The sequence below is a fragment of the Musa acuminata genome, chromosome BXJ3-9 (genome assembly GCF_036884655.1).
Source record: "Musa acuminata AAA Group cultivar baxijiao chromosome BXJ3-9, Cavendish_Baxijiao_AAA, whole genome shotgun sequence".
NCBI classification, from domain to species: domain Eukaryota; kingdom Viridiplantae; phylum Streptophyta; class Magnoliopsida; order Zingiberales; family Musaceae; genus Musa; species Musa acuminata.
This window is the reverse complement of record NC_088357.1, coordinates 45,441,365-45,466,445: the sequence shown is the minus strand read 5'-3', so window position 1 is coordinate 45,466,445 and position 25,081 is coordinate 45,441,365. Positions and strand designations below refer to the sequence as shown.

Genomic DNA, 25,081 nt, shown 5'->3' with positions numbered 1-25,081 from the left:
GGTGATCCCAGCGCACGGTGCCTTTAAATAGGCCCCCACCTTTGCTTCCTGCTTCCCCAGGCATAGCACCACCACAGCCTCCCCTGGCCCTGCGATCACCACTAGGAGTGGATTGCGCAGGTCCAAGAACTCGTTTTCCCTTTCTTTCTTTCGTTTTTTTTTTCCTGTAGTGATCGCTCTCGGAGGAGGAAGGAAGCGGAAAGGAACGATCTTTTAAAGGTTTTTGCAGCAAAAATCGGACCTTTGAGTAAAAGTGATCGCTCTAGGAGCGGCAAGGAGCGATCATTTCGAGGCTTTTGGTCTCTGGTCTTAGATTGAGTTCGCAGAAATCACTTTGGTCGTTGTTCTAATGGAGGTCGAGTCAAGTAGGTCAAAAAGATGATACCTTTGATCTTTCTGTTGTGCCGCGGGCTGCAATGGTTGATAGAGACATGTTATTTCCAGTTTCTTGAGGTTGAGGCGCTCTTCTTTGTTGGAGTAGAGAAGACCCGTTGATAGTCTGTAGGAATCCAATCTTCTTTGTCACAGAAGCAGGAGCTTAACGATGCATTAGATGAAGGGAAATCGAAGAGTTTTGGCTTCCTTTTTGCCTCATTCTGAACATTGAAGAGAAGAGAATCTGAAGCTGAGGGCCAGGTCTGGTGAGTTCATACATCTCATTATATTTGTCCTCTTGGATTTGTTTGCTTTGGATTACAGAACTGCTCTCTGAAGTTTTTCATTTGTTTCCATCTCCATAGCAGAGGAGCAAAATATTATGCTGAGGAATAGATCCAGAGCAGTTGGTGGCAAACAGGGCTTGATGTCTGATTCCCAGCCCTTCCCATCTCCCACTGGCAACAGCCTCAGTAAGCCCACAGCTTCCTCCCTTTTCCCCTCTCCAAGGCTCTTTCGGAGCTTCTCTTCGAAGGGCTTCGCAGACAGTGAAGTTGCCATGAGCCCGACCTCCATACTTGAAACCAGACACTTGTCTTCCTTTGGGAATCTCTTGTACTCTGACAAGCAGCCAAAGAAGCCTCCTTGTGAGGTTGTCTCAGCCTCAACAGAGAGCAAACACCATTCTCGGAACTATGGTAGACCGGAACCCATTGGCCTTGGGTTAGTTGATGCACTCAATGATGACAAAGCCAAGGAGTCATCTAAGGCTGAGCGTAGAATGGTCCTGTCTGGCTCACAGTTAAGGATTCAGATCCCCTCCATCAACTCAAACTCCAATTCGCTGGGCAGGTCCATGGAGCTACCTAGTTCTCCGATAGAATTTGGCATCAAGAACAAGGATTCACAATTAGCTTTGTTCTCTCCCATCCGGAGATCCTTGGGCCATCACCATGAGGTGTCTGTCTCTTCCCCTCGTGTTTTCACCGGGAGCATCTCCGCGAGCGAGATGGAGCTCTCAGAGGACTACACTTGTGTGATCTCCCATGGGCCAAATCCGAAGACCACACACATATTTGACAATTGCATTGTGGAAAGCTGTGGTGAGGAATTCATGCCTGCAAGGAAGGATAATAGTTTTGTGCCAAGTCAAGGCTATCCTGCAGATGATTTCATAACCTTCTGCTATGCATGCAAGAAGATTCTTGGACACGGGAAGGATATCTTTATGTATAGGTTAGTCTCTTAAAACTTTCTTCATGAAATTAACATTTAAGTTATTTACTTTAATTTGACAATGCATGAACTCAAATTGCAGAAAGTAGGATTATAGTAGTATTTTTGAGGCATCTTTAGCTATGTCTGTCATGAAACTCTATTACATGCTATAGGCACGAGTATTGGGGATAAAGCTCATCAGTGCTTGCTGAAGATTTATTCTTTGCTGGTTGTTAAAATTTCAGCTTCCTGTGATCATGTTTAGGTACTTATACCATGAAACCTCATCAGTCCTGCAATCGCCGAGCAAACTAAAAAGAGAATAGTTCTCTTTTTGTGCCATTATGTTATGGAACTCTTAGACAAGCTGTTTGATTAACTTGAATGAGATCAATAATAGTGGTGTTTGCTCACTGAGGGCAACATTTAGGTTCCTTGTCACTTTCATAGCCAAGATTAGACACTACTGTTTCATTTTGTCTCATATGTTTTCTGTTCAGAACTGTAGACATTAGACCATGTACATGTTGTTGTTGTTGGGATCTTCATGACTCCACTGGTTGCTATTGGGGTCCCCAATCTCTCTGCAGGGATTGCTTTCGTGGTCAATAAAAAGCTTTCGGCTCTTGATTCAGAATTGAATAACTTCATGCTTTGTGTTGCTGTTACCCGACAAGGACTAGGCATCGAGAGACCAAGAGGGTCACCATACATGTCCTTTTTTTTTGGGCCATTTCAGCCATTGATCTATTTGATTGATCCATGAATTGCTCTCCTTCCTTGTTCTTGCACTTGGTTGTTGCTTAATCACTGTAGCTTCTTTCTGACCTTACCACATTTGTTCTTAGAAAACATTTCAGTTGAGAATACTTTGTTCAGCTTGTATTTTGGATTTCACCAGTATGATGTGCAGGACTGATGATACATGTTTCTTTCAGAGGTGAAAAAGCATTTTGCAGCAATGAGTGCCGGTACCATGAGATGCTCATCTATGAAGAGTTGGACAATCACTCTACAGATTCATCGCTAAAGTCTAGCCCAAGCTTCTCTTCATCTCATTCGTGTACTATGCAGGTGATGAGGAAGTCGCAGACGTCGACCATGGAGCATATGTAGCTTCTTGTGAATTTGATTTTATTGTGTTGGATTTAGGTCCAAAAGAGATGAAGCTGATCCTAGGAAAATGCTTGGTCATTTTTGCATCCATGTGGGTGTTCTTTCATTGTTTCTGGTTTCAGTGGAGGGAGAATGGTGAGGTTTTGTAGAGATGGCTCTGGATCAGGCTACTGTGGGTTTGTGCCTGCTACTGTGGGTTTGTGCCACAGTTTTTTTGGCTGAGAGAGTGACATGTTAAGGTTAATCACAATGTTATGTTCACTAGGAAACTCATCTCCTTTTGGCTCACTGTTCTCAAGCTATCACTTTCAGATTACCTAATAGATGCTCTCTTACTACATGTTAGTCCAAGCAATAAGTGGAGAATAAAGTGTGCATTGTGGAAAAAGAAGCTCCATCCCATTATGGATTTTAACTCATGATGTGTCCCAAAAGTCAGCAGAGTTCTTCCCTTGGTGGAGTTGCCATCATGAGTTGATAAATTATGTTTCCAGATTATAAATTGATACTGTGGTTGCTTTCAAAAACCAGCATCACTATATATTTCTTGTGCAAACAGCATGGTTGATTAGTATTTATTCTATCTTAATTAATGATCAATAGGTCAAAACCTGCTTATTTGTCAAGACTTGATAATTTATGGCAGCTGCAACTGTGTGCTATATTTATTTTATGGCAAAACCTACCTACTTTATAGCATGTTGTCATGATTTGGGTGCTTACAGAATAATTGCATAGACAAAGTGAAGTATAAATTAAAGGTTATTATTGCTTGCCTGTTCAGAGGGAATATTTCCACCACTGTTTTCTTTATACTTATCAATAAATTATTATTAAGCTTTATGTCATCTGACTCAAAGCTAAAGATTTGAGAGTAGGCAGTTTGACCATATCAGATTGTAAGTTCAGTTTAATTTACTTGGATGTGGCTTCAGTGCACTTACTGTTGGTAGAGTAGTACATGACATTAGCATGCACAATGCAAGTTTAACTGGTGAGTTCTACTGTCACATAGATTGATCATGCATTGTTGAACTTACAACACATTCCCCAGCAAAGACCAGCAACCATAGTCCATTTCTTCTAAGTTCTTGAGTGCCTACAGTGTTCAACCTTTTACAGTATCATTTTTTCTGCTGTAATATAGCAGTATATAAGAATAGTTTGTTTGAGCAGGAAGATCCATGTATGGACTCTTAATTGTAGTATGTAATCAGTAATTGATTCAATAACACAAGAACTCCACCATTCTGAATCTGATGCATCAAAACCCTTCCAAACTGATATGAACAGAGAGTGGACAAACAACTAACATGAAGAGATATGACAACAGAGCACAACCAGACAACTGCATTCAGAAGCTAATTAGGAGGATCTAATTGTCCGAGCACAGCAAGTGAGAATGTCTCTGAGAAATAAGCAGGTAGCTTGAGATTTTAGCAGCTTAGGATGTTTCTCTCCAAGTAATCCTCTTTCACCATCTCCTGCAAGAATTGCCAAACAGCATAAATGTGGGATTTGGATTATGATTGTGACCTATGAATTTTCGTGCAAACTTCAAATTGCTTACAAACTCTTACAAAGCTTCATCAGACATAATAGCATTGGGATCATTTCTCCCTGCTTTTCCTATCTGAGAGATTTGAGTTTACTGCAATGTGGAAGTACAAGGACGAGTACCTCAAGGAATTCCAGCAGGTGGTGGCACGGCAGGGATATGATTTCTTAGAGCTGCTGCTGCTCTCAGTGATGAAAGTGCTGCTGTTAGTCCCCAATCAAGCAAGTGTTTGATAGAATGATGTCCTACAACTACACTTACAAGTTGGTAAGGCCTGAGGTAACTCTTCTTCTTCTTCTTGGCACGCTTCAGGGAGATTGATGGCACGGTCGGTGTCAATGGGGACTCCAAGCAGCTTCGATGCTGTTCCATCGAAGACAGCACAAAGGCAGAGAGGCTGAGTCTTGATCACATTGGTTAACTGCTTGCAGCAGTCCAAGGATGGACAGGTTGAAGCATCAGTCACATAGTCAAGGCAGGGAGCAAGCTCGAAGAGCACATCAGTGCAGTCCGATCGATAGCGGGATGTCGCCGTGCAGATTATTGTTATCAGGAGGAGCAACACACCCATTCTCTTGTCCAAGTATATGATCAAAAGAAGATGGTGGTCTGGCAATGGAGCTTACAGGATGAGAGTGAAACAAAGAAGAAAAGCAGAGTACAGTAATGTAGTGCATGTGAATGAGCAGTCCTTCATGATTGAGTAGGTCATGATGAAGTGATGCAGGTTCTTGTAAGAAAAGCACAAGATTAAGTTGGACTGTTGTTAACCTGACAAAAGAACAATGGTCCCAAAGAACAGCAGGAGAATAGGGATGGATAAGTATGAGGCATGTCCTATCAATTAGCTCAGCATTGTGATTCCATCTGATGACTGTAGTGTGCCATGGATTCCTTCCTTCTCTGCAGTTCCATAGGTTCTTATGGCTTACTATTAGCAAAACAGTGATACCATAAGATTAAGAACATTCTTTTTTTCTTCTATTCCAAATCAATTGGATAAAAGCACATCAAGTCAGTCACAGATTCAGCAGTCATAATCTTAGAAGTTATGAATTGTTAGAATAGGACTATCCATCATATCCTCATGCTGTAAATCTGTTCCTTTTGTTTAATTATCTTCTTAGTCTCCTAAAAGTCATTCTTGATCTTCTAAGGTTCAAACAAGCTGCCTAAATGGATCTTAATTGGATGAATTTTCAACTTAAACAAGACTGATGTGAGTAACTCCACTCATTAGCATCAGGTGTCAATAATTCTGGCTTTACTCTGTCTCTTTGGACTGACAAATGGAGAGCAGTTCAGGCCAAAAAAGAAGAGAGATCTGCACAAAGTAAAGAAATGATTAATTATGATCAAAAGTTGCTCCATGTGATGCCAATGCTTGTATCTCTCAATTTCCATGTCAAAGAGATCTTCACTTAGAGTTTGATTGCAATGTAGCTCTTAATTCCCATGAGTTAGTAATTAGACTAGACTAACAGAAAACTTAATGGAATTCCTTGCAACCTGTTGTCCTGCATCCCAATGTTCTTGCTGACCAAGAAATCATTACATCATGTATATTCTTTTTCTTCTTTCTGAAGAATGCATCATTCATTTTAGTCATTGGAATGACTAATATGTAAACACCATCAAGTTGATTATGATGATTCAGAACACAATGCATTAACAGGAACAGTAGATGAATTCATCCAGTCTGATACAAGGTGGTCTTTCTCAATTCTGACTATTACAACACAGTTGACTGTAGTCTATCAAACATGGATTAGATTTAGGAAATCTCAATTTGCTAATCAAGCTTAGCTCAGATGGGAAGTATCCTCTTTTCCAATCAAAGGTTTAAGAGTCAAAATCTAAAATGCGCACTCACTGCACTTTTCCTGGGCTTTGAGTATCACTTTAGAGGATTGCTACAGGTCCATTTTTGTGCCAGAAAAGAAGGCTCTGTTTCATTTGAGATTAGCATTTGTCATTGTTGAACACCATTGAATTCCATATGACAACATAGAATTGGTGTCTACTGCAATCGAGAATATGAGCTGCTTTCTCCAAATGCAGTAGATATTTGAACATGCAATCAGCTGCTTGAACACAGAACCAAATCCAACACTAAATTCTTGACAAGTATTCCTGATGAACTCTTCGGCGAATCGAAATGAGGTCGACAAGTATCCCATACTAGTCCAGACGAAAAGTCCTTCGAAACTTCGGACCATGAATAAGATTACATGTACTGATCCCTTCCAAACTTCATACTGGTGATGATGTTTTTGGATCAAAGCAGTCCAACAATATCGAATTACTTGACATAATCACCAAGACTTCGCCATTGTAAACATTTGCAGATTCAATGTACTAAATTGGAATCAAGCATAACGAATGATTCTCAAAAAATAGCTGGTCGAGATGGCCATCTCTGACCAAACACATCAATCACTCCATTCCAGTGCAATCTAACAACTACATTCAATCCATTTCTTACAACGTAAACAAAGATGAACATCCAATCTCTCAAATATGAATCTATAACATGTAGATAACAAAGAAATATTTATATAACACGCCATGGATCAACTTCAAGCACAGGAAGCCACAAAGAGGAGGAAGAAGAAGGAGAAGAGAGCAGTATTGGACTTTGTAGAGCTCCTTGCCATCGATGCCTGGGTCGTCGTCTTCGCTCCACTTCCTGCGGCAAAACCAAACATAAGCTGTTGATTTGCTTCGATTTAGCTTCTCATGTCCTGTATATACCTGAAGGAGGAGTCGAGACCGGAGGGGTCGAGTCAGTGGGCACACTCTCAGGTGCTTGTGCGGCTGTAGGAGGTGCGGCTGCAGGAGGCGCGTCTGTGGGAGGTGCTGCTGCAGGAGATGCGGTGGGCGTCGGCACGGCCGTCGGGGCGGCTGCTGGTGCAGACACGGTGAAACCTGCAACACCACGACACGCTTCAGCAACGCGAACCTCTTAACCGATGGAGAGACGCTCGAGCAGGAGCAGCAAACAGGAGGAGACCGCTGCACTGGGTGGCCGGAGACATCTTGATCTTGCAGGCGCCGGGGAGCGTGAAGGCCTGCGTCTGGTTGAGGACGAAGCCGAGCTGGGTGATTCCGCCGCCGAGGATCGCGCACAGGCACTGCGTCTGCGTCTGCACCACGTCGGCGAGCTGAGTGCAGCACGTCGACGTCGGGGACGACGAGTTGCCGACGAGGTAGCCGATGCAGGGCGAGAGGCCGGCCAAGGTAGGAGAGCAACCAGATGTTTGAGCTGAGGACGGTGCACAAAGCGCGGCCGCAACCAGCAACGCCAGGGTTATCTCGAACGCTCTTCTCGCCATCGGTCACTGGGAATGTGATGTCTCCGCCAAGCTGAGATTTGCTGAACTTGATGGAGAGAGGAACGGAGAGATGAGTATTTATAGGGAGAGGTTTGGTGGTTGAAGAAAGCAAGCAAAGTGTAGTTCGTTAATGGTGGTTGGCCCAATTCTTGCTCGACAGAGACTGGATGTGGATGATTTAGGTGGTCTGCAGGAGATGCAATCTGGTCTTTTGTTTCGTTGTTTGTTGTTTGCCAGTTTGGTTAGGTGAACAAAAAATTAAAAGTCATTTGAATATTAATTATGATATAATAATAATAATAATAATAATAATAATAATTATTATTATTATTATTATTATTATTATTATTATTTTTATATTTTTAAAAATTATATTAGAATCATAATACTTATGAAAATAAAATATGTGATCTCGTTTCTTCTTGTATAGTCAGTGATAAATCGAAGTAAATCAAAGTTAATACTCAACTATAAGTTACGTGGTATTTCGATCAATGGAGTCGACGACGTAAGGAGAAATAAAATTAAATGTTTGAATCTTAATATAATTTTAAAAATATAAGGATCGATATGTAAATATAATATTATTCTTCCCGTCATCCAAAACCCTATAACCCTAGAAGCAGGCGACGTGGTTCGACCCAAAGATGGTGCTCACACAGCTCGGTGAGACGAGAAGGTGCTCAGCGAGTGCCTCAACGATGTTTCGCATATGTTGTTGTCGTTCGACGCCCAATTCAAGCTGGTACACGACATGCAGGCCAACATCAAGTGCATCATAAATCAAAGTTAACATTCATCTATAAGTCTTGTGATATTTCGATCAATAGAGTCGACGACGTGAGGAGAAATGAAATTAAATGTTTGGATCTTAATATAATTTAAAAAAAAAATATAAGGATCGATATGTAAAAATAATATTATTCTTCCCGCCATCCGAAACCCTATAACCCTGGAAGCGGGCGACGTGGTTCGGCCCAAAGATGGTGCTCGCACAGCTCGGTGGGACGAGAAGGTGCTCAGCGAGTGCCTCAACGATGTTTCGCGTGCGCTGCATTCGTCCGACGCCCAGTTCAAGCTGGTACGCGACATGCAGGCCAACATCAAGCGCATCGAGAAGCACCGCATCATCCAACAGGTTGGTCATCGGATGGAATCGTTTAGGATTTCTGTTAGGGTTCAATTTCCGATCATCGGCTTCAAAAATCGGTCCTTGATTTTAAAGAAAGAAGAATCACATTTATAAGTTTCACTGGTTATTGGATATGAATTTAGGGTTCTCGTATTCTACCATTGGTTCTTTTAGTTTTTCCATTTGGATTTGCAGATTCTGGATTCCTTTTTTCGTATTTTTCGGTGTTTAAGTGATAATTGAAACTAATAGGATGGAAGTTCTAAAAGGTTTCCTGTAAATTAAAAGGATGTTGTATGGAGTGGAAATGATGCAGGTCCAACGATCAGGTTTTCTGAAGGTGTAGATGTGGTTGGAAGGGAATGCTACTTGTCTTTTTGGATCCATTAGTTATGATGAGGTTGGAAACATCAAAATTGATCAAGAGAAATCGTATGCAAACCTGTAGTACCTTGACTCTGTCTCTACTATCTTCTAATTTGGTCAAGCATTATGACCTTGCCATGACTAAATGGGGCGCGAAATTAGTTTTATTGAACTTGTATGTGGTATGTCATTCTTTGTACCGGATGGTACCAAATTTATTTTCAGAGGGGTCTCTGGTTGTGGAACACATCTGATTATTAAAACTTCAAAAGAACCCATAAAACTTCCCTTCCAGAAAGGTGACAGAATCCTGACTGCACATCACGTTGATCAGCTGGCTACCATGAGGAACCAAAATCATATTCATGCAACATGTCTGATTATTGGAATTTGAAATCTTGATAAGCAATGGCTTTGCTTTGAAGAAAAGGGACAGGTCCCTGAATCTCATTTATAATTATCAGCTGGCTACCATGTGGAACCATAGTATTTTCATCTTCTTATGTTCTTTTGTTTTGAGAGGCATTTGCATTATTGTCTCATTCGTACAGACTGTCTTTTCTTCATTTTTTTCCTTTGTCTTGACATTTTCACTTAAGTTATTTTCTTGCAGTGTGTCTGATTTGAAACCTTTGTTTTAAACAACAAACGTATATGTACTCAATGTAGTTTGGTCCTTTTGATGCTGTTTGTTGATTTTGATGTGTGATACAACTCTGTTGTTCTTTTCTCAGGCTGTCTTCAATGAACATTGCAAAATATTGGATCCTGGAAAACCTTCTTTCACTCCTAAGAAAGGAAAGACCAGTGTGGTAATTTTTGTAGGTCTACAAGGTAACAAAAATCAACCTCTAAGTTGACGTTTGTATCATCTATATGATTAGGACTATTGGAAAAGTAGTTGACAAAATCATATAGTAGATTTCATTGACTAATTAGATAGATACTATGGTCAATAACTTTACTCAAAGGACTTGAAGAAAGCAAAAGACGAAAGGCAGGATAGTATAAAATCTAACAGAAATATGTCGACAACATGATTATCGGCAGACCATTTTATGCAACCACTAAAAGGTTTATGTAGTTTGAAATGCATAAATATTAAATGCTGATTCATGTTATTATTAGTTGGTGTTTTTTGCTTGAAATTTGACCATTTTTGTCACATGATAACCATGTACAACATCCACTGTTGTTATTTCTCATATATGCAAATTGAGAAGTGATTTCTATTAGTTCAACCCCTTTTGCAATCTCATTTCACATATTTTCCATTTTTTCCTTGTATGTAGAATTAATTCCCTAAATGTGTTGACCACAATGTTAATTTATCAGAAGTTGATAAATTGCCTTAGAGTTGATTGTATGGCATGTTTCATTTATTTTTGACATTATTAGTCATTATAAGCACGGCTGTCCTATGTAAAATTAACCGTTGGTTGTTGTAGAACTTATTAGCAGATTGAATCCATAAAGAATTAAGACCTCGGTCCACTGCAAAAGGCTCCCACCAACACAGTATCTGAGAAAGGTCAACTATGTGATCTTATCCTTGTAAGTGTAGAAGTTGTTTTGACTTGAACCTTGGTCACTTAGGTCATAAAGGAGCAATCTCACCATGATGCCAACTGCCAAGGTTTGCCCTTGGTACAAAAAAAGATTGCATGCATCTAAAATAAACAATGAAATATAATTAGTCTTTTAATGTTAGATTGTGTAGACATCTAATTTTTGAAATTTCAGGTGGCATTGAACTTTGAGATTATACTAGAATTTTGGAATCCAGTATTGAACTTAGATTGTGTAGACATCTAAGTTTTTCTTATTTTTCATTTTTCACAGACAGTTACCCCATATCTAACTTATCATTTGATTTTCAGTTATACCCTGTGATTATTCTGCATGTACTTTAGTTGAGTTTTGGTATTGTAATACTTTATGCATTTTTTCTTATTAAGAAATGTTTCTGTTTCCCCAAATGATTTAAGTTTCCAATGTGTCATAACTTATTTCACTTATTGACTTTGCTTGCCCTTTAATCTATTGTCAGGTTCTGGGAAGACCACAACTTGTATTAAACATGCATATTATTATCAAAAGAAGGGATGGAAACCAACATTAGTTTGCGCCGATACATTTAGAACCGGTGCAATTGATCAGTTAAAGCAAAAATGCAACAAAAACCAAAATTCCTTACTATGGAAGGTATTGCTTGAGTTGTCGGAATGTTTTATTTAGGGTGTTATTTGTTGCAGTCTCTCTATTTTATGGTTCTTTTGATCAAGGAACCATCTTTAATTACCCATTAGGTATATAAATACTGTATCCGTCAATCATGCTTGACAATTAGGTGGAGTTTCTACCAGCACCAAGGGCTAAGCTCTGGCAGCACAAAGAAGTGCTGCTGTAACTCTGGGAATCTGGAGGTTCTAACACTATTGATTTTTTAGAAGCATGATATAGTTAAATATAGCCAAACAGCTCTTGATTATTGGAATTCACCCTTTCATGAATGTGCTACCTTATTGTGCTCTTCATAATCATGTTGTGAACTCGGCAGTTGTTGGTAACATTTGACACACTCGTTGTTGATGGAAGTCTTATGTATTGGACCTCACTTTTTTGTTGGCAGAGACTTTAACTAGTGTTGCAGGACTACCTTTTATTTCTTTTTTTAGTCGTCTGAAGATGCACGGCCACGAGTTTCTTTTGTCCTGCACTTTTTTACACCAACGCAGGTTTCTATTGTACTGCACTTTATTTGTATGGTATTGAGCTAGTTCTTTTTGTAATGTTTCTCGAGTCTATTGTGGTTCTTGATCATGTGTGGTTTGTACATGCCGCTACAGTAAGTCCTTCCATTTTTAATGGTCACTTTGATCACTTGCTGCAGCAGTAACATGGAATCAGATCCTGTAAAAATTGCTGTTGATGGAGTTGAAACATTTAAGAAAGAAAACCGTGATTTGATTTTTGTGGATACAAGAGGACAACACAAACAGGAAGCTTCTCTGTTTGAAGAAATGCCGAAGTGTCAGTAGCAACAGTAGATATATTGTTCTTTTCAATCACATATTCAACTGGCAGATGTTCTAACAGAAATTTGCTGGTTTTTCTTGTTCCTTTTTCTCAGAATACCGATCTTATAATATTTGTCATGGAGAGCAGTATTGGTCAAGCAACATTTGATCAAGCACAAGCAACTCTCTGGCCTTATTTTCAAATATAACTTCAAAAAAAGTGTAGCCATTGGAGCTGTGATTATTATTTTCAAATATAACTTGCAAGGTCAACAATCTGGTCCGGACCTCTCTGGCCTTTTTATCTTTTTTTTTCCTTTTCTGAAACTTTGATTGATATTTTGTTTAGCATGTACACTGCAACTTTTCATTATTACTAAGTACTAAGTTATACCCTCTTGCAGGCAGCTTCTTCTTCCTTTTTGGTGACCTACCTTCCTTGAGAAAATTTTTGAATTGTCCATTGGAAACAATAGGAAATTGTATTGCACTATACAATGTTGTCTTGTATAGCACATGATATGATTATATAGCAAGCTGTAATTATATTTCACAGACACTTTTTTTCCAACGTATAGAAACTTGTGTTTGTTGCATATACAAATTTGAATTTACATTTGACTCCCAGTTTTTCTGTTAAAATAGATAGTGATTATTGCTACTTGGTTTGCTTGCAGAGTTGCAGCCACCAAAAGACCAGCCCCTTTATTGGAACAGGAGAGCACATGGAGGAGTTTGAAAATTTCGATGTCAAGCCATTTGTCAGTCGTCTTTTAGGTGAGCTATAATCTTTGATGCTCGGATCTCTCCTCCTGTAATGATACTTATCACCGCTTGTTTATTGGTATGGGTAACTGGTCTGGATTCATGGACAAAATTCATGAAGTTGTACCTACTGATCAACAACCTGAGCTTTTTCAAAAGCTCTCCAAAGGAAGCTTTACCCTGCGGCTTATGTGCCAGCTGTTCAAAAACATTTCTCAAAATGGATCCTACAGGTCAGGTTGACATATGGTTTTGAATATTTAGTTTTCACCAGTATTTTCTTCACTGTTTTTGAAAAATAATAACCATGTATTATATCTTGACCACTTTCGTTTAAATTATTCTGTTTCTCTGGTCATTGTATTCCTTTGGGTTTGATTCTTCCTGTATCTCAGGATTTATTTGATCTCAGCAGAATCTGATTTCTTTTTCTAATCTTTTCGATCATCTAATGAGGGGCTCGGTATTTCTGTTACGTTCAGTTATTCTCTATGCTACCTTGGTTTAGTGCCAAGTTGATGTCAGAAAGTCATGAAAAGGAAAGTCAAGCAAAAATCAAGCTGTTTATGACAATAATGGATTCCATGACAAATGCAGGTAACATGTCCCTTAATTATATGTATTCCTGTAGAGATCTAATTCCAGTGGAATGATATATCCCGACACTGCTCTTCTGTGCCACCCAGAGCTGGACGGCACAAACCCAAAACTGATGAATGAATACCATACACTGCACACTGCGAGGGGTTCGGAAAGGTCAGTCAGAGATGTCACAGAAATGCTGGAGGAACACAAGCGCGCTTCGCAAAGATGTGCAGCGAGATGAAGGGGTAGTTCAAGATCTCAGAAAGGTGAAATGAGTGCATTGTCTCGGAACATGAATGCATGGCACATGAGCAAGGTCCTACCACCGCAGATGCTGAAGCAGATCGGTGGCATGGGTGGCCTCCAGAACTTCATGAAGCAGATGGGATTGAAAGACATGGGTGGGTTGGTGGGATCTTCGGATGAGGGTACAAATAGAATAATACTTTATATAATCTAACACATCGCCTTGCGATTATACTTCACTGTGCTGTGATTATCAAGATGGTTTATTTTTCGGACATCCATGAATCCTTCGATTATTTCGGATGTCTTTGCCTTGCCTGTGCATCGTTGGATGATTTATGCAAGGAATGGGCCGTGTTGTGTGTATCTAAACTCAAGAAGTGAAGCACCTTAAGGTGTTAAAGGTGTCTATAAATCATTCGATCCAACTCAGTGTCGATCGATGTCTCAATCATCAAGAACTGGTGGTAGTTGAGTTTTGTTATATGTGGTCAAATTTGTGACAATGTTTCAGCTCACTAAAAATGGATTGGTTACAAACTGGCATTTGTCTTCCTAGAGAAAATACTAAGAATCATTTTGCCGCAATTTGACATAACTATTTTGCTTGTAGTGTATAACATAAACATGAGCATTTTCATTCTTATCATTTTTTTCCTAAATATTCACTTCTCTCTTTAATTTCCCAAAGAACTGCCTCTTAGAGGTAGGAATGTTGTGCATTTATCATGATCCAAACTTCAAAATCATGCACATGACAAATGAAGCTGACGGAAGTGGACAATCGGGATGTAAGAATGTGATCCATCCATGTGAAATGTACAAACCCTAAACAAGTTCATATTTGAGTTCAATTACAGCCCAAAACTTCCCTCCCAAAGTCTATTGTCCTTCTTCTATCCCAACCAAACTGATCCCCTGATTTCTACTTACTTCACTGACATCATCAGTAAAAGTAAGTCTTCTAGGCACTGACTCACAGACCCTTCTTTGTCTCCTCACATCTCACCAAACCTTCTTCTCCTATGTCACTTCATGCAATCATGGACCTATCAGTGTACTGCATCACCATGGGGACACTGCACTGCTGAAAGAAAAAGTAAAAGAGCATGCAAGCAATACTGCCTGCGTTACTTTATCTCAGCAAAATGCCACTTGAGACTCATCTCTTCTCTCTCTCTCTCTCTCTCTCTCTGCCTGTGTTACTTTATCTCAGCAAAATGCCACTTGAGACTCATCTCTTCTCTCTCTCTCATGAGACTCGTGATTGAGCCCCGCATGCAGGTGGCCACAATAATTCACAGTCACGCACACAAGACAGCCATCATCAAGGTGGCATGGGGTCAACACTGTCCCTGAGGAGCCACCCCAAGCACAAGGACAAGGGCCATGGCAGGCATCAGGTGATGCTCGAGGTGGTGTTTAAGCACAGCGCAAGCTCATGGTTGGGTTCTGTATATACATACTGTCCAACAACTGCAGGAGGAGGGAATGGAAGGATTGGCACTCCCAGCAAAGTTACAGAAAGAACAGAAAGACACAAAAGTATTGGTTATCTGTGACAAGGGAGAATCTCATCTGTAGCACAGCAATCTTGTGATCGAGACTGTATCAGCTTTTGCTTAGTTATCATATTACATGTATATTCATATCAACTTTAGCAATCTCGTGGTCAAGATTACATCAGCTTTTGTTTCATTAGACTATTATTGGGCTCAAAAAGATTATGATACATCTGTTCTTCAGGTTTTATTTGTTTTCGGGAAATAAATATTATTTTTTAGTTCATTTCAAGTAGTAAAATTCCATTATTATTCTTTTATGGGGATTCATTTCATGGTCTTATACGGCATAAACGGTTTCCGTTTCCTCCGCTCTTCCCCGCGCGCAACGATGGCGTCCTCGTCGGAACACAACCGTAACGGAAGCCCAGCCGTTATCTCGCTCCTTACTCTCACCTCGAAACACCGGATCTCGCATTTTGCCAGGGAGGATTGCCGGACTTACACTCCTCTCCACCTTCTCTTTCCACCTGCGGGGCCCAATGCACTCGACCGCTGGTTGCGCGTGTAGCTTCAGTTTTACCCATCCGCGAGTTTCTCCACGGTTGGAGGATTTAATGTATCATTATTTCCCATTATTATTGACTTAATCCTAATTTCTTATAGCTGTCTGCCATCTGTACATCAAATTACGTTTTATTGCTGATTTGACCACAATCACACACAATTTTGGTGGGAATATTTTTATAAAATAATTTATTATATTTTTATGTATTTATGAATATATGACAAGAAGAAGTGCATTCTCTTTGATAATAATATAAAGATGAATGAAATCTATGCATGCACCTCAAAAAGTAATTATACATAATTGAATGATTTGCATGAATGCAAATTTAGATGCATTTTCTTTGATTTATATGAACTAAAAAACTTTTTTTTTTAATGCAAAGTTTGAAATAGCAATTAACCCCTAATAAATGTTTATCTATCTAAAGAAAACACTTACAACCATTAATCATGACATATAAATAGGTAGATATTTTGTACAACCACTAATAAACACTTACCTTTAGTGTTCCTAACCATATCACAGTATAATTAATTTTAAAGGATGATTACAATAATTAGAATTTAAATGGCTCTACTCTACTAACACAAGTTTTTAGGATAGTATGATATATATGTTAAGAAAATATAAATAACAGGAAATATAAAATATAGTGTATAAAAATAATCTGAATTTTATATTGTTCTTGAGTTCTATGTGAATCAATAATCTTACTTAAGTAAGATTTATAGTAAAACCACATGTCTTTTACTAATATTAATTATATCATTTACTTACAACATCAATAGCTTTCCTTAAGATATATATATATATATATATATATATATATATATATATATATATATATATATATATATATATATATATATATATATATATATATATATATATATATATATATATATATAATTCTGGTGAGAATACCGCAGGATCTGGTGAGGGATCGTCGGATCGCCATTTTACTTTTCTGTCCTCGAGTCGTCCTTATTCTTACCGCCTCGTAACCGCGACGTGGAAGCTGGTAATCAATGTGTTTTGCCCTACTTTTGTCGAGGAGAAATGGCGAAAGGGTGCGAGCGGTGGTGGGGACGGCCGATTTGGACGAGAGAGAGAGAGAGAGAGAGAGAGAGGATTAGATTAGAATGCATCGAGGATGAGGAGGAGGAGCCAAAAATAATCGCATTCCCGCCCTTGCCACCAAACTCCTCCTTCAAATCTTGCAGCTCCGAGACTGAGAGGAAGGAGAAAGCAAAGTGGAGGAAGGGACGGGGAGGAAGGGGAGGGAGATGCGGGTGAGCTCCCGGAGGGCGCCCAAGAGAGATGGAGACGCCCCAGCGAGGCAAGACCGGCGGCGCGTCGCTCTCCAAGTTTGAGGTGATTGGCGTCAAGACGTGACCTTGTTCGGCCTGCTTTTGGGTGTTCTAATGTGTTGTGGAGGATTGGGTCGAGTGTCTCTGTCTTTTGTATTGGAAAAAAATTGGATCTTTGTTCTTCTTTTATGTTCTTTCTGAGATTTCACCGCACGGGTTGAGTCACTGGTCATTGGATTCTTCGTTTTCATGTGCCTTCTTTACAAATAAGCGCTCAAAATGGGTACTTTATGCTACAACTTGCTCGCTCAGTGACATTTTGGCTGAATTGGGTTCGAGTTGACTGTCTTCGATGCAAGAATGGAGGTTCGGTCGGCTAAGTTTGCTTTGGGTTCTTGAATTCTTGATGTAGAATTGTCGGGACATTTTTATGCTTCTGTATTCTTTTTTTGATGTGGTTTCTTCGTTTTCGTTCTCTTTTCTTGAAAGAAACAGGCACTTTTAATGGGTTAATTTGGCACAATTCTTTTTGGGACTTCATTTTATGTGGTGACATTTCGACTGAGATGCCGCTCGGATGTCATCTGCAGTGTTTAATTGTGTCTTGGAGGATGATTTTTTCTGAGTGTCTTTGATGCATGAACAGACCTAACCTTTCTGTCGTGTTGTGCGTTATTATCACTTTGTGTTCTTTCTTTATTTCTTTTTCTATTTTAGTTCACTTCATTTGCAAATTGTTTCTATTTTAGTCATAGATGTTTGATTTATATAGCCATAGATAGATAAGATAGATATCGGTCTGTTTCGTTGAGATTGCTTGAGATTGGCAATTTTATGCTCATTTGTCTGTACATTTTTTTTGTGTACTTTCTTGAAGAAAGTCCTTAAATTGTTTGCTTCTGCTAGAATTTTCTTGGTGGTGATGTTTTTGACTGAAGTGCTATTTAGAGGTTGTCTTATTGTTTCCTCTTTTGACAAGCTTTTGGGGGGTTCGGTTTGTTGCGGTTACAGTCATATAGATAAGATTTGATGCTTCTTCTTTTTCCTTTTTATGCATCACTTTTCCTACGAATTCTCGTCTCATAACTGCTTTATTTTGTCATATGTCCCTCTGGTCTTTGTCTAGCTGAAGAAGAAAAAAAATTTGCATGTGATTTGGTGGTTTAATCTTTTTGGTGAAAATGACAAGATTTTCACTTCTTTCTGGATATCGTCAAACAAATAGTTGCATTTTTCAAAACTGACTTGATTCTTTAGTAGTCTTTTTGTTTGTGCATACATCGCACTCTAAAATATTTTCTTGAGGTTTTCACCGTGTAAGTGATGAATGATTACCACTATCTTACTGAATTCTTACATCCACACAACTAATGCTGTTCCCTGCTTTGTTTTCAAAAGCAAACATTTTAATGCTCGAGTTTCTTTGACTGTGTGCCAGCCTAAATCCTTGTTAGGCTCTGATTTTGTAGAATCAACCTGTATAACTTTGTTGCTAGCTCAAATGCTGTATGACATGAGTGTGCTTGTAGGTAAGTGGATGGTATGCATCCTGCAGATGTGTGCTTACAATAGTAATGCCCATGTTTGCTCTATAGATAGATGAATGGGTTTTATTTGCAGGCATGGTTGTGCTGTCTTGTTGCTTGCATGCTTCCTTGCATGACCATTATCTTAGTCCTTGGATTTAGGTAGTAACATATGCTGGTAAAGTTTATTTATACCATTGGCCTTCAACTTTGGAGTCTCTTCTGTGTTTATCCTATGGTCTTCCTTTGTCTTGGTAGAAAGTGTATTATGTAATTAGGTTATGGAGTACCATTGTTGTCCTCGCTGCATTTTCTAAATGATTTATGACATTCTTGGGTTATGCGCGTTATATGCTTGATAAGTTCTTTCTGCATTGCAGGATTCACCCGTCTTCAACTTCATCAATAATTTATCTCCTATCCGACCTGTTAAATCAACCGATTCAGCACATATTGCACATACATATCAGTCATTGAATTTTGCTTCTCTTTCATCTATATTTAGTTCACCACATGCCAATCCTCCAAGAGTTACCAGGAACTTGACAGGGTAATTATCAATCACATTTTGCATATCTTAAGGTCAGATTAGTGTATGTTCCAATTGATCCAAATTTGACGATGATTATTTTCTTCTGTTACCAGGCCTCCTTCCACAGATTTATCCAGACGTGAGGAATTTTTGGAAAATGTTGGTGAAAGTAGCCTATGCTCAGAGGTTTCTGATGTTGTTAGGCCATCGAGATTTACTGCCACCACACAGGATAATTGCAATATAACATGTTCATTCAATGAGGCTGCCATCGATCCTCCTGAGCACTGTCCAATCCTTCCAAGTACTCTTCCTCAGTCATCGCAGTATGATTCTGGTAGTCCAGATCATAACACCAAAATGAAATTTGAGTTAGGCTTAGGTCATGCACCAGCAGAACTTGTTCCTTTTGTTCAAAATGATATAGACAGACGAAAAATTTTGTTTACCATGGAGGCTGGAGTTCAGGAAAATCATCCACTTGAGCTGAACAAAGATGAAGTGGAAGGGGTTCAGGAAAATTTGATCTTTGATGATGCTGAAGATATGTTGATTTTTGATTCATTCATGGAACCAGTGGTTCATGAACGAGGAGGTGAGGAAGTCATAGGCAATGATGTGACTTCTTTTGTTTCTTTATTGTCAAATTACACAGAGAATGTTGATCAACTACAGAAAACACAATCTGATATCCGTCATGGTCCTTGTGTCCAAGATATCACCCAAGATCTTCAATTGAAATGTAGTGAAGATTCTAGGAAGAAGAAACCTGAAACAGAACGTGGCAAAAAAATGCTCTCAGTAACTCACCAAAATCAGGTAATGTTGAGTTATTAAATTAGAAAATTGATTATGTAGCTTGTGATGGTGTCCTACTGGCAACATGGTAATTTGTCTTCCAAAAAGTGATTTCTTGTTTGTTTATTCTGCTCTTGTTTCTCTATATCCCATTTTATTTGCTCAATCTTGACACTTATTTTTTAGCTTATTGATCTGTTGAGCTGGGGCATTTTGTCCCATATTTTTTCATGAAGTTTAGGACTCCATTAAGCTCCATCCACTTTCTTCCTCTATGGAGGTTCCGACTACAATATCCTTGAGTACCTTAACTACTGTTGATTTCTACCTACATTGTGTGAATTCTTTTAAGTTGATATATCTATCATTTTGAGTGTGGGTTTTGGTATAATAGTAAGGTTACTCTGTTGAGATATGGGTGATCAGGCTTTAGATCATAGAAAAAACTATGCCTTGAGTTACACTAACTGTGTTATAACTGGGACTTTATGGAATGTACTGTTATTGATGTTTTCTGTGTGCTTGATCTTCCATTAATGTTGGGTTCACCCTTTTTTCATAAATCTATCAAATTACCCCCTAGTCCATTCACAAAACATTTTTAATGTGCCTTAGGAATAGTTATTCTCGATTTGTTTTATATGTTCATGCCTGAAACTGTAAAAGCCTTATGTCAGAAGCTTAGGTAGTCTGGTCAATTAACCTGCTATACTTTTGTGTCTGAGGAGATTTAAAATGGACGTTTTGTCATTTCTGCAAGAAAATAATTGTGTTGCCTCTAAGCGCATGTCACACTTTTTTACAGAGGAGAAGGTATACAAAGGGGTGGAGTGGACAGCTGAGGGCATTATTCACCCATAAGGAGTTTAGGTCTATAGCTGAATGTTGCATATCAAATTATGACATAAACCTGCCCATTCCAACAATACACTGTGTAGATTTGATTGATATGCGTTCATCATGTCACATTGATCCTGTTGGCATTACTTTGAATACATGAAATATGTTTTGGACAATTTAGAGGTAATTTATGCCAGTTCTCTTATTAGGTTGATGACCACAAACAACATGGCATTCACAGACGCTGTTTGGTCTTTGAAGTAGCTGGTATTTCTCAAAGGAACATATATGGTGACTCAAGCCACAACCAGTCAACTACTTTACCATCCAAAAGCAGGAATATTTTTGATGCCAACTTGAAGCCTGCCATTAGTCCATCACTGTGTGCTTTTCCTGGTATTGGGTTACATCTGAATGCTCTTGCTACAACATCAATGGATAGAATGGTCAAGAATGAGACACTGGCTCCCGGAAAACAACTAATCACTATGCCATGCCCCATTGATCCCTTTGCATCAGCAACAACTGGGAGGAACAGTCCACAGAATTCCTTGGCCATTGAAGCTGATCTTTTGACCAGTGGTGAAATTGAAGACCTTCAGGTTACATATGATGCTGCTGCAAAGGATATTTCACTTGGCAATTGTGAGGAGTTAAGTCAAGGTAGTCCAAAGAAGAAAAGGTATGTTGCATATGTTCCTATGCATGGTCGTGTTTTGTTCTTCAGTATATCAATAACAAAGGAACCTCATGATCTAGATGCAAGTCAGAAAATGGAGGTGAAAGTGAAGGATGCAAGCGTTGCAACTGTAAGAAGTCCAAATGCCTGAAACTGTGAGGCTCTTTTCACTTCATCTGATGCTCTTATAAGAACTTTAGTGATAGATATAAGAAAGATATTGTATTTGATATGCCTTCTTTGTTTATTTAAGTAATTAATTTAAGAACAAGCAATTAATCTAGTTTTAAATTTGTCACTTTTAGTATGTCTTTTTAAGTTTTGGTATTGACATGTCAACATCTTATGTAGTTATTGTGAGTGTTTTGCTGCTGGAGTTTATTGTTCCGAGCCTTGTTCATGCCAAGGATGTTTTAACAAACCCATTCATGAGGAAACTGTCCTGGCTACTCGGAAGCAAATAGAATCTCGCAATCCACTTGCATTTGCCCCAAAAGTAATTCGAACATCTGAGGCTGGTGTGGAAATGAGGGTAGGAATATCATATGTAATATTATTCTTCTGTCTTTTCCTTTTCTCCTACTTCTGGTTTTGATGTGATCATTCTTTTGACATCTTCAGGATGATGCTAACAAGACTCCTGCTTCAACACGACATAAAAGAGGATGCAATTGTAAAAAGTCAAATTGTCTGAAGAAATACTGTGAATGCTATCAGGTTTATGTCTTGGTTACAACATGCTTTTACTATCTTATGTTGCATGACTTGGACATATTTGTTTCTTTTTAGTTTGGTGTTGGATGCTCAATCAGCTGCAGATGTGAAGGATGTAAAAATGCATTTGGAAGGAAAGAAGGTGAATGTCAATTATATATATACTTACATTTATTTTTTTTAAGGCCATATTAAAGTAGAGTTACTATCTAAACATAGTCTGCAATAAGTATGTCGATTAGGATCTAGGGAAGATTTAAGATTGACAGAATAAGTCGGATTTGTAACACCCCAGTTAGTTCCATATCGGAAGTGGAAGAGATTAAGAATAATTTATAAGGGTTTGATGAATGTACTATTGTTAACTTTAGCTTAAGCATTTTGATTAGTGGTTTGGGCTCAACGATGTTGATAAGGCATAGAGCCACCATTGGGTTATGATTCAAATGCACTATACAAGGGTTTGATTTGGGCTATGTTAGACTTTGACAAGGACATCAAGCTTTTAATCTATGCATTTTGACTAGTGGTTTAGGCTCAATGAAGTTAACATGCTAGTTATTCCATTAGGTCTGGTCGTGACAGGTACATTCGAGAAAATAATTGAAATTTAAAAACTTAAAATAATAAAAATTGAGATTAAAATTTAAAATAAATTTTGTGACAATAAAGCATTATATGATAAAGGATTTTTTGACCGTATTTTTTTGTAATATCTAACTTATAAAAAAAATAAAACTAGAATAAATAAAATAAAACTATATAAACGATAACAATAAAACATAATGGACATTAATTCATCCGTAATATATTTATTAAATATAAATATGAAACATGTCAAACAAAGATACTAATGTAATTAAATAACCATTGTGTATGTCATACACAAACCCAAAATTTACCCACTTATCCTTTTGAAGATATAAATGGGATGCTTCTATAAGCACTGACAGATGAATTGTATGTATTACAGAGACAAATAAAGAAAAAAAATCATTTGAAGGTGTGTCCACATGATTCAAGATTAATTGTAGATCACATGATATCTTTTTTGCTTTATGATAATTCCTTTTTTCTTAAAAGGTTAAGAGCTACTCGTCAAATTTTTTTTTTGTCCCATATCATTTCCTTGTCTTACAAAATAGTGGATGGTACTGCTTCTCCTTCATTTCATTGTTAAAGCACAAGTTTCTTTTCTATCTTTCATTGATCTCAGATGTACCAACAAGGATCACGGGTATCATCTGATAATTGCCCAATAATGCAAACTATGTGTCTATGGAAAGACAATTGATATGTTTCTATGATAAATAGGATAAACATATTTTCTATGAACATGATCGTAGACCAATAAAGCAAACTATGTGTAGAGGGAAAGATAATGTGTTTCTATGGTAAATATGATATCGGGGCATGCAAACCTACATCCAGGAAATGAGTATCGTATCTTCTTTTTGGTATATTTAAGAACGTAAGCAATATCATTAGGATTATGATGAGAAATTTCATGTCTTAGTTCAATGTCAGCAATACAAGATGAGGAAAGTTATTACTTCATACTTATCCGCTGAGTTAGAAGAGTATTTAACAAGACAATGTTTTAGGAGAAAACTTAAGTGATTATTTTGTATCTATATTGTTGCATTTTTCTTGTGTTTCTTATGTCTGAAACCAAGTTTAAATCAAAACTTTAAGCCTTCTTAAGCATAATTCATTATTCTGATTGATAAATTCCTTTTTTATTAATGTTTTATCCCAGGTGTTGGAGAAATTGAACATGTGGAGGAAGAAACTGATGCTTATGACAAGGAAAAGGAAGGTCTAGATGATGGCCCACAAATTGCTAAAGTCCAAATCGATGAACGTAATTCTTTTGGAAATATATTACCCATTACACCTCACCAAAGTTGCAGGTGCAGCACTCATTTTGATAGCTTAGTCTTCACTCTCATTTTCCCACAACTATCTAACAAAAGTTTATTATTTTCCGTAGGCGATCGATCAAACTGCCATCTTCTTCAAGTGCAAAGCCCCCACGAGTTAGCAAGCTTTCAATTGGACGTTCTCCTGGATTATATGGCTCTCACATACTTTGGAAGCCTGAAATCCTTCTCTCTCAAGATAAATCAGAGAACAAGATCAATGCAAATTTCGAGGATGACACTCCAACTATTCTAAAATCCAATGCATCACCCACCACCGGTATTAAGATTGCTTCACCTAATCGGAAGAGGGTCTCACCTCCACATATTGGAGTTGGCTTGTCACCACCAAACCGTAGAAGTTGCAGGAAACTGATACTGAAATCTATTCCTCCCTTCCCTTCACTCGATAACGATGATGCATCCACTGAACATCCATTGAGCTACTCCCGCAACAGCTCTTTTAGTTCATCTACTGTCAATTGATATGTTGAGGTACTCACAGAATCATCTGAAAAGACAATTTTATTATATTTCTCCTAGTTCACATATATAATATCTTTTCATCATTTTGTAATCAGGTTTCTGTGGCATCAGATCTCAATTGTTATCAGTTGCTGCCCATTGCATTCCACGAGACTTGCAGTCTATGGTATAAAAGTAATGTTCTTATTGCAAGTATTGTTAATGGAATGCATTCATATGTACTTGAAATATGTTGTTCTTTGATATATCAGTATGTTCATTACAGATCTTTCGACATGTCTACTTTCTCCTACTTGAGTAAATATGTGCAGATGCCCATCATTTGTTATGATCTCTTATTTTCTCCCTTCTTTTATCTGTTGTATTGCTTTGGAAACTACCTGGAAGAACTTAGTACCCCACTGGTGAGGTGGTGATGATGGCAGATCACAGGTCTCTGCACTCCCACATCATCTACAAGAAAGAAATACTCTTGTGCTGCCTCA

General features: G+C 38.4%; 3 protein-coding genes and 1 long non-coding RNA gene across 9 annotated transcripts; 3 read left to right on the top strand and 1 right to left on the bottom strand.

The window, feature by feature from the left end:
- Nucleotides 1-3,049, top strand: LOC103999034 (FCS-Like Zinc finger 8). 6 transcript variants are annotated; one of them, XM_009420669.3, is made up of 4 exons: nucleotides 12-365; nucleotides 445-641; nucleotides 741-1,611; nucleotides 2,532-3,049. In XM_009420669.3, exons 3-4 carry the CDS (start codon nucleotides 758-760, stop codon nucleotides 2,707-2,709), a joined length of 1,032 nt encoding a protein of 343 aa, XP_009418944.2. In that variant the 5' UTR covers nucleotides 12-365; nucleotides 445-641; nucleotides 741-757; the 3' UTR covers nucleotides 2,710-3,049. The 6 variants fall into 6 exon arrangements, with proteins under 6 accessions (XP_065025102.1, XP_065025100.1, XP_065025099.1 ...); XM_065169030.1 differs by having other exon boundaries at nucleotides 1-641; nucleotides 2,495-2,604; XM_065169028.1 differs by having other exon boundaries at nucleotides 11-636; nucleotides 744-1,611.
- Nucleotides 3,050-6,687: 3,638 nt separating this feature from the next.
- LOC135648462 (non-specific lipid transfer protein GPI-anchored 15-like) lies at nucleotides 6,688-7,654 on the bottom strand. The gene is made up of 3 exons (XM_065166179.1): nucleotides 7,281-7,654; nucleotides 7,022-7,195; nucleotides 6,688-6,956 (listed from the first exon to the last, which is right to left on the bottom strand). The coding sequence occupies exons 1-3, from the start codon at nucleotides 7,600-7,602 to the stop codon at nucleotides 6,847-6,849; spliced, it is 606 nt and encodes a 201-aa protein (XP_065022251.1). The 5' UTR covers nucleotides 7,603-7,654; the 3' UTR covers nucleotides 6,688-6,846.
- Nucleotides 7,655-11,414: 3,760 nt separating this feature from the next.
- On the top strand, nucleotides 11,415-14,223 carry LOC103999402 (uncharacterized). The gene is made up of 4 exons (XR_010501101.1): nucleotides 11,415-12,897; nucleotides 13,007-13,118; nucleotides 13,368-13,482; nucleotides 13,572-14,223. It is a non-coding gene; the product is annotated as an uncharacterized LOC103999402 (long non-coding RNA).
- A 2,638-nt stretch (nucleotides 14,224-16,861) lies between these two features.
- Nucleotides 16,862-24,872, top strand: LOC135649375 (protein tesmin/TSO1-like CXC 2). The gene is made up of 11 exons (XM_065167660.1): nucleotides 16,862-17,163; nucleotides 19,006-19,175; nucleotides 19,271-19,976; nucleotides 21,005-21,477; nucleotides 21,555-21,629; nucleotides 21,826-22,006; nucleotides 22,096-22,191; nucleotides 22,264-22,330; nucleotides 23,948-24,101; nucleotides 24,182-24,605; nucleotides 24,692-24,872. The coding sequence occupies exons 1-10, from the start codon at nucleotides 17,110-17,112 to the stop codon at nucleotides 24,594-24,596; spliced, it is 2,391 nt and encodes a 796-aa protein (XP_065023732.1). The 5' UTR covers nucleotides 16,862-17,109; the 3' UTR covers nucleotides 24,597-24,605; nucleotides 24,692-24,872.
- The last annotated feature ends 209 nt before the right edge of the window (nucleotides 24,873-25,081 follow it).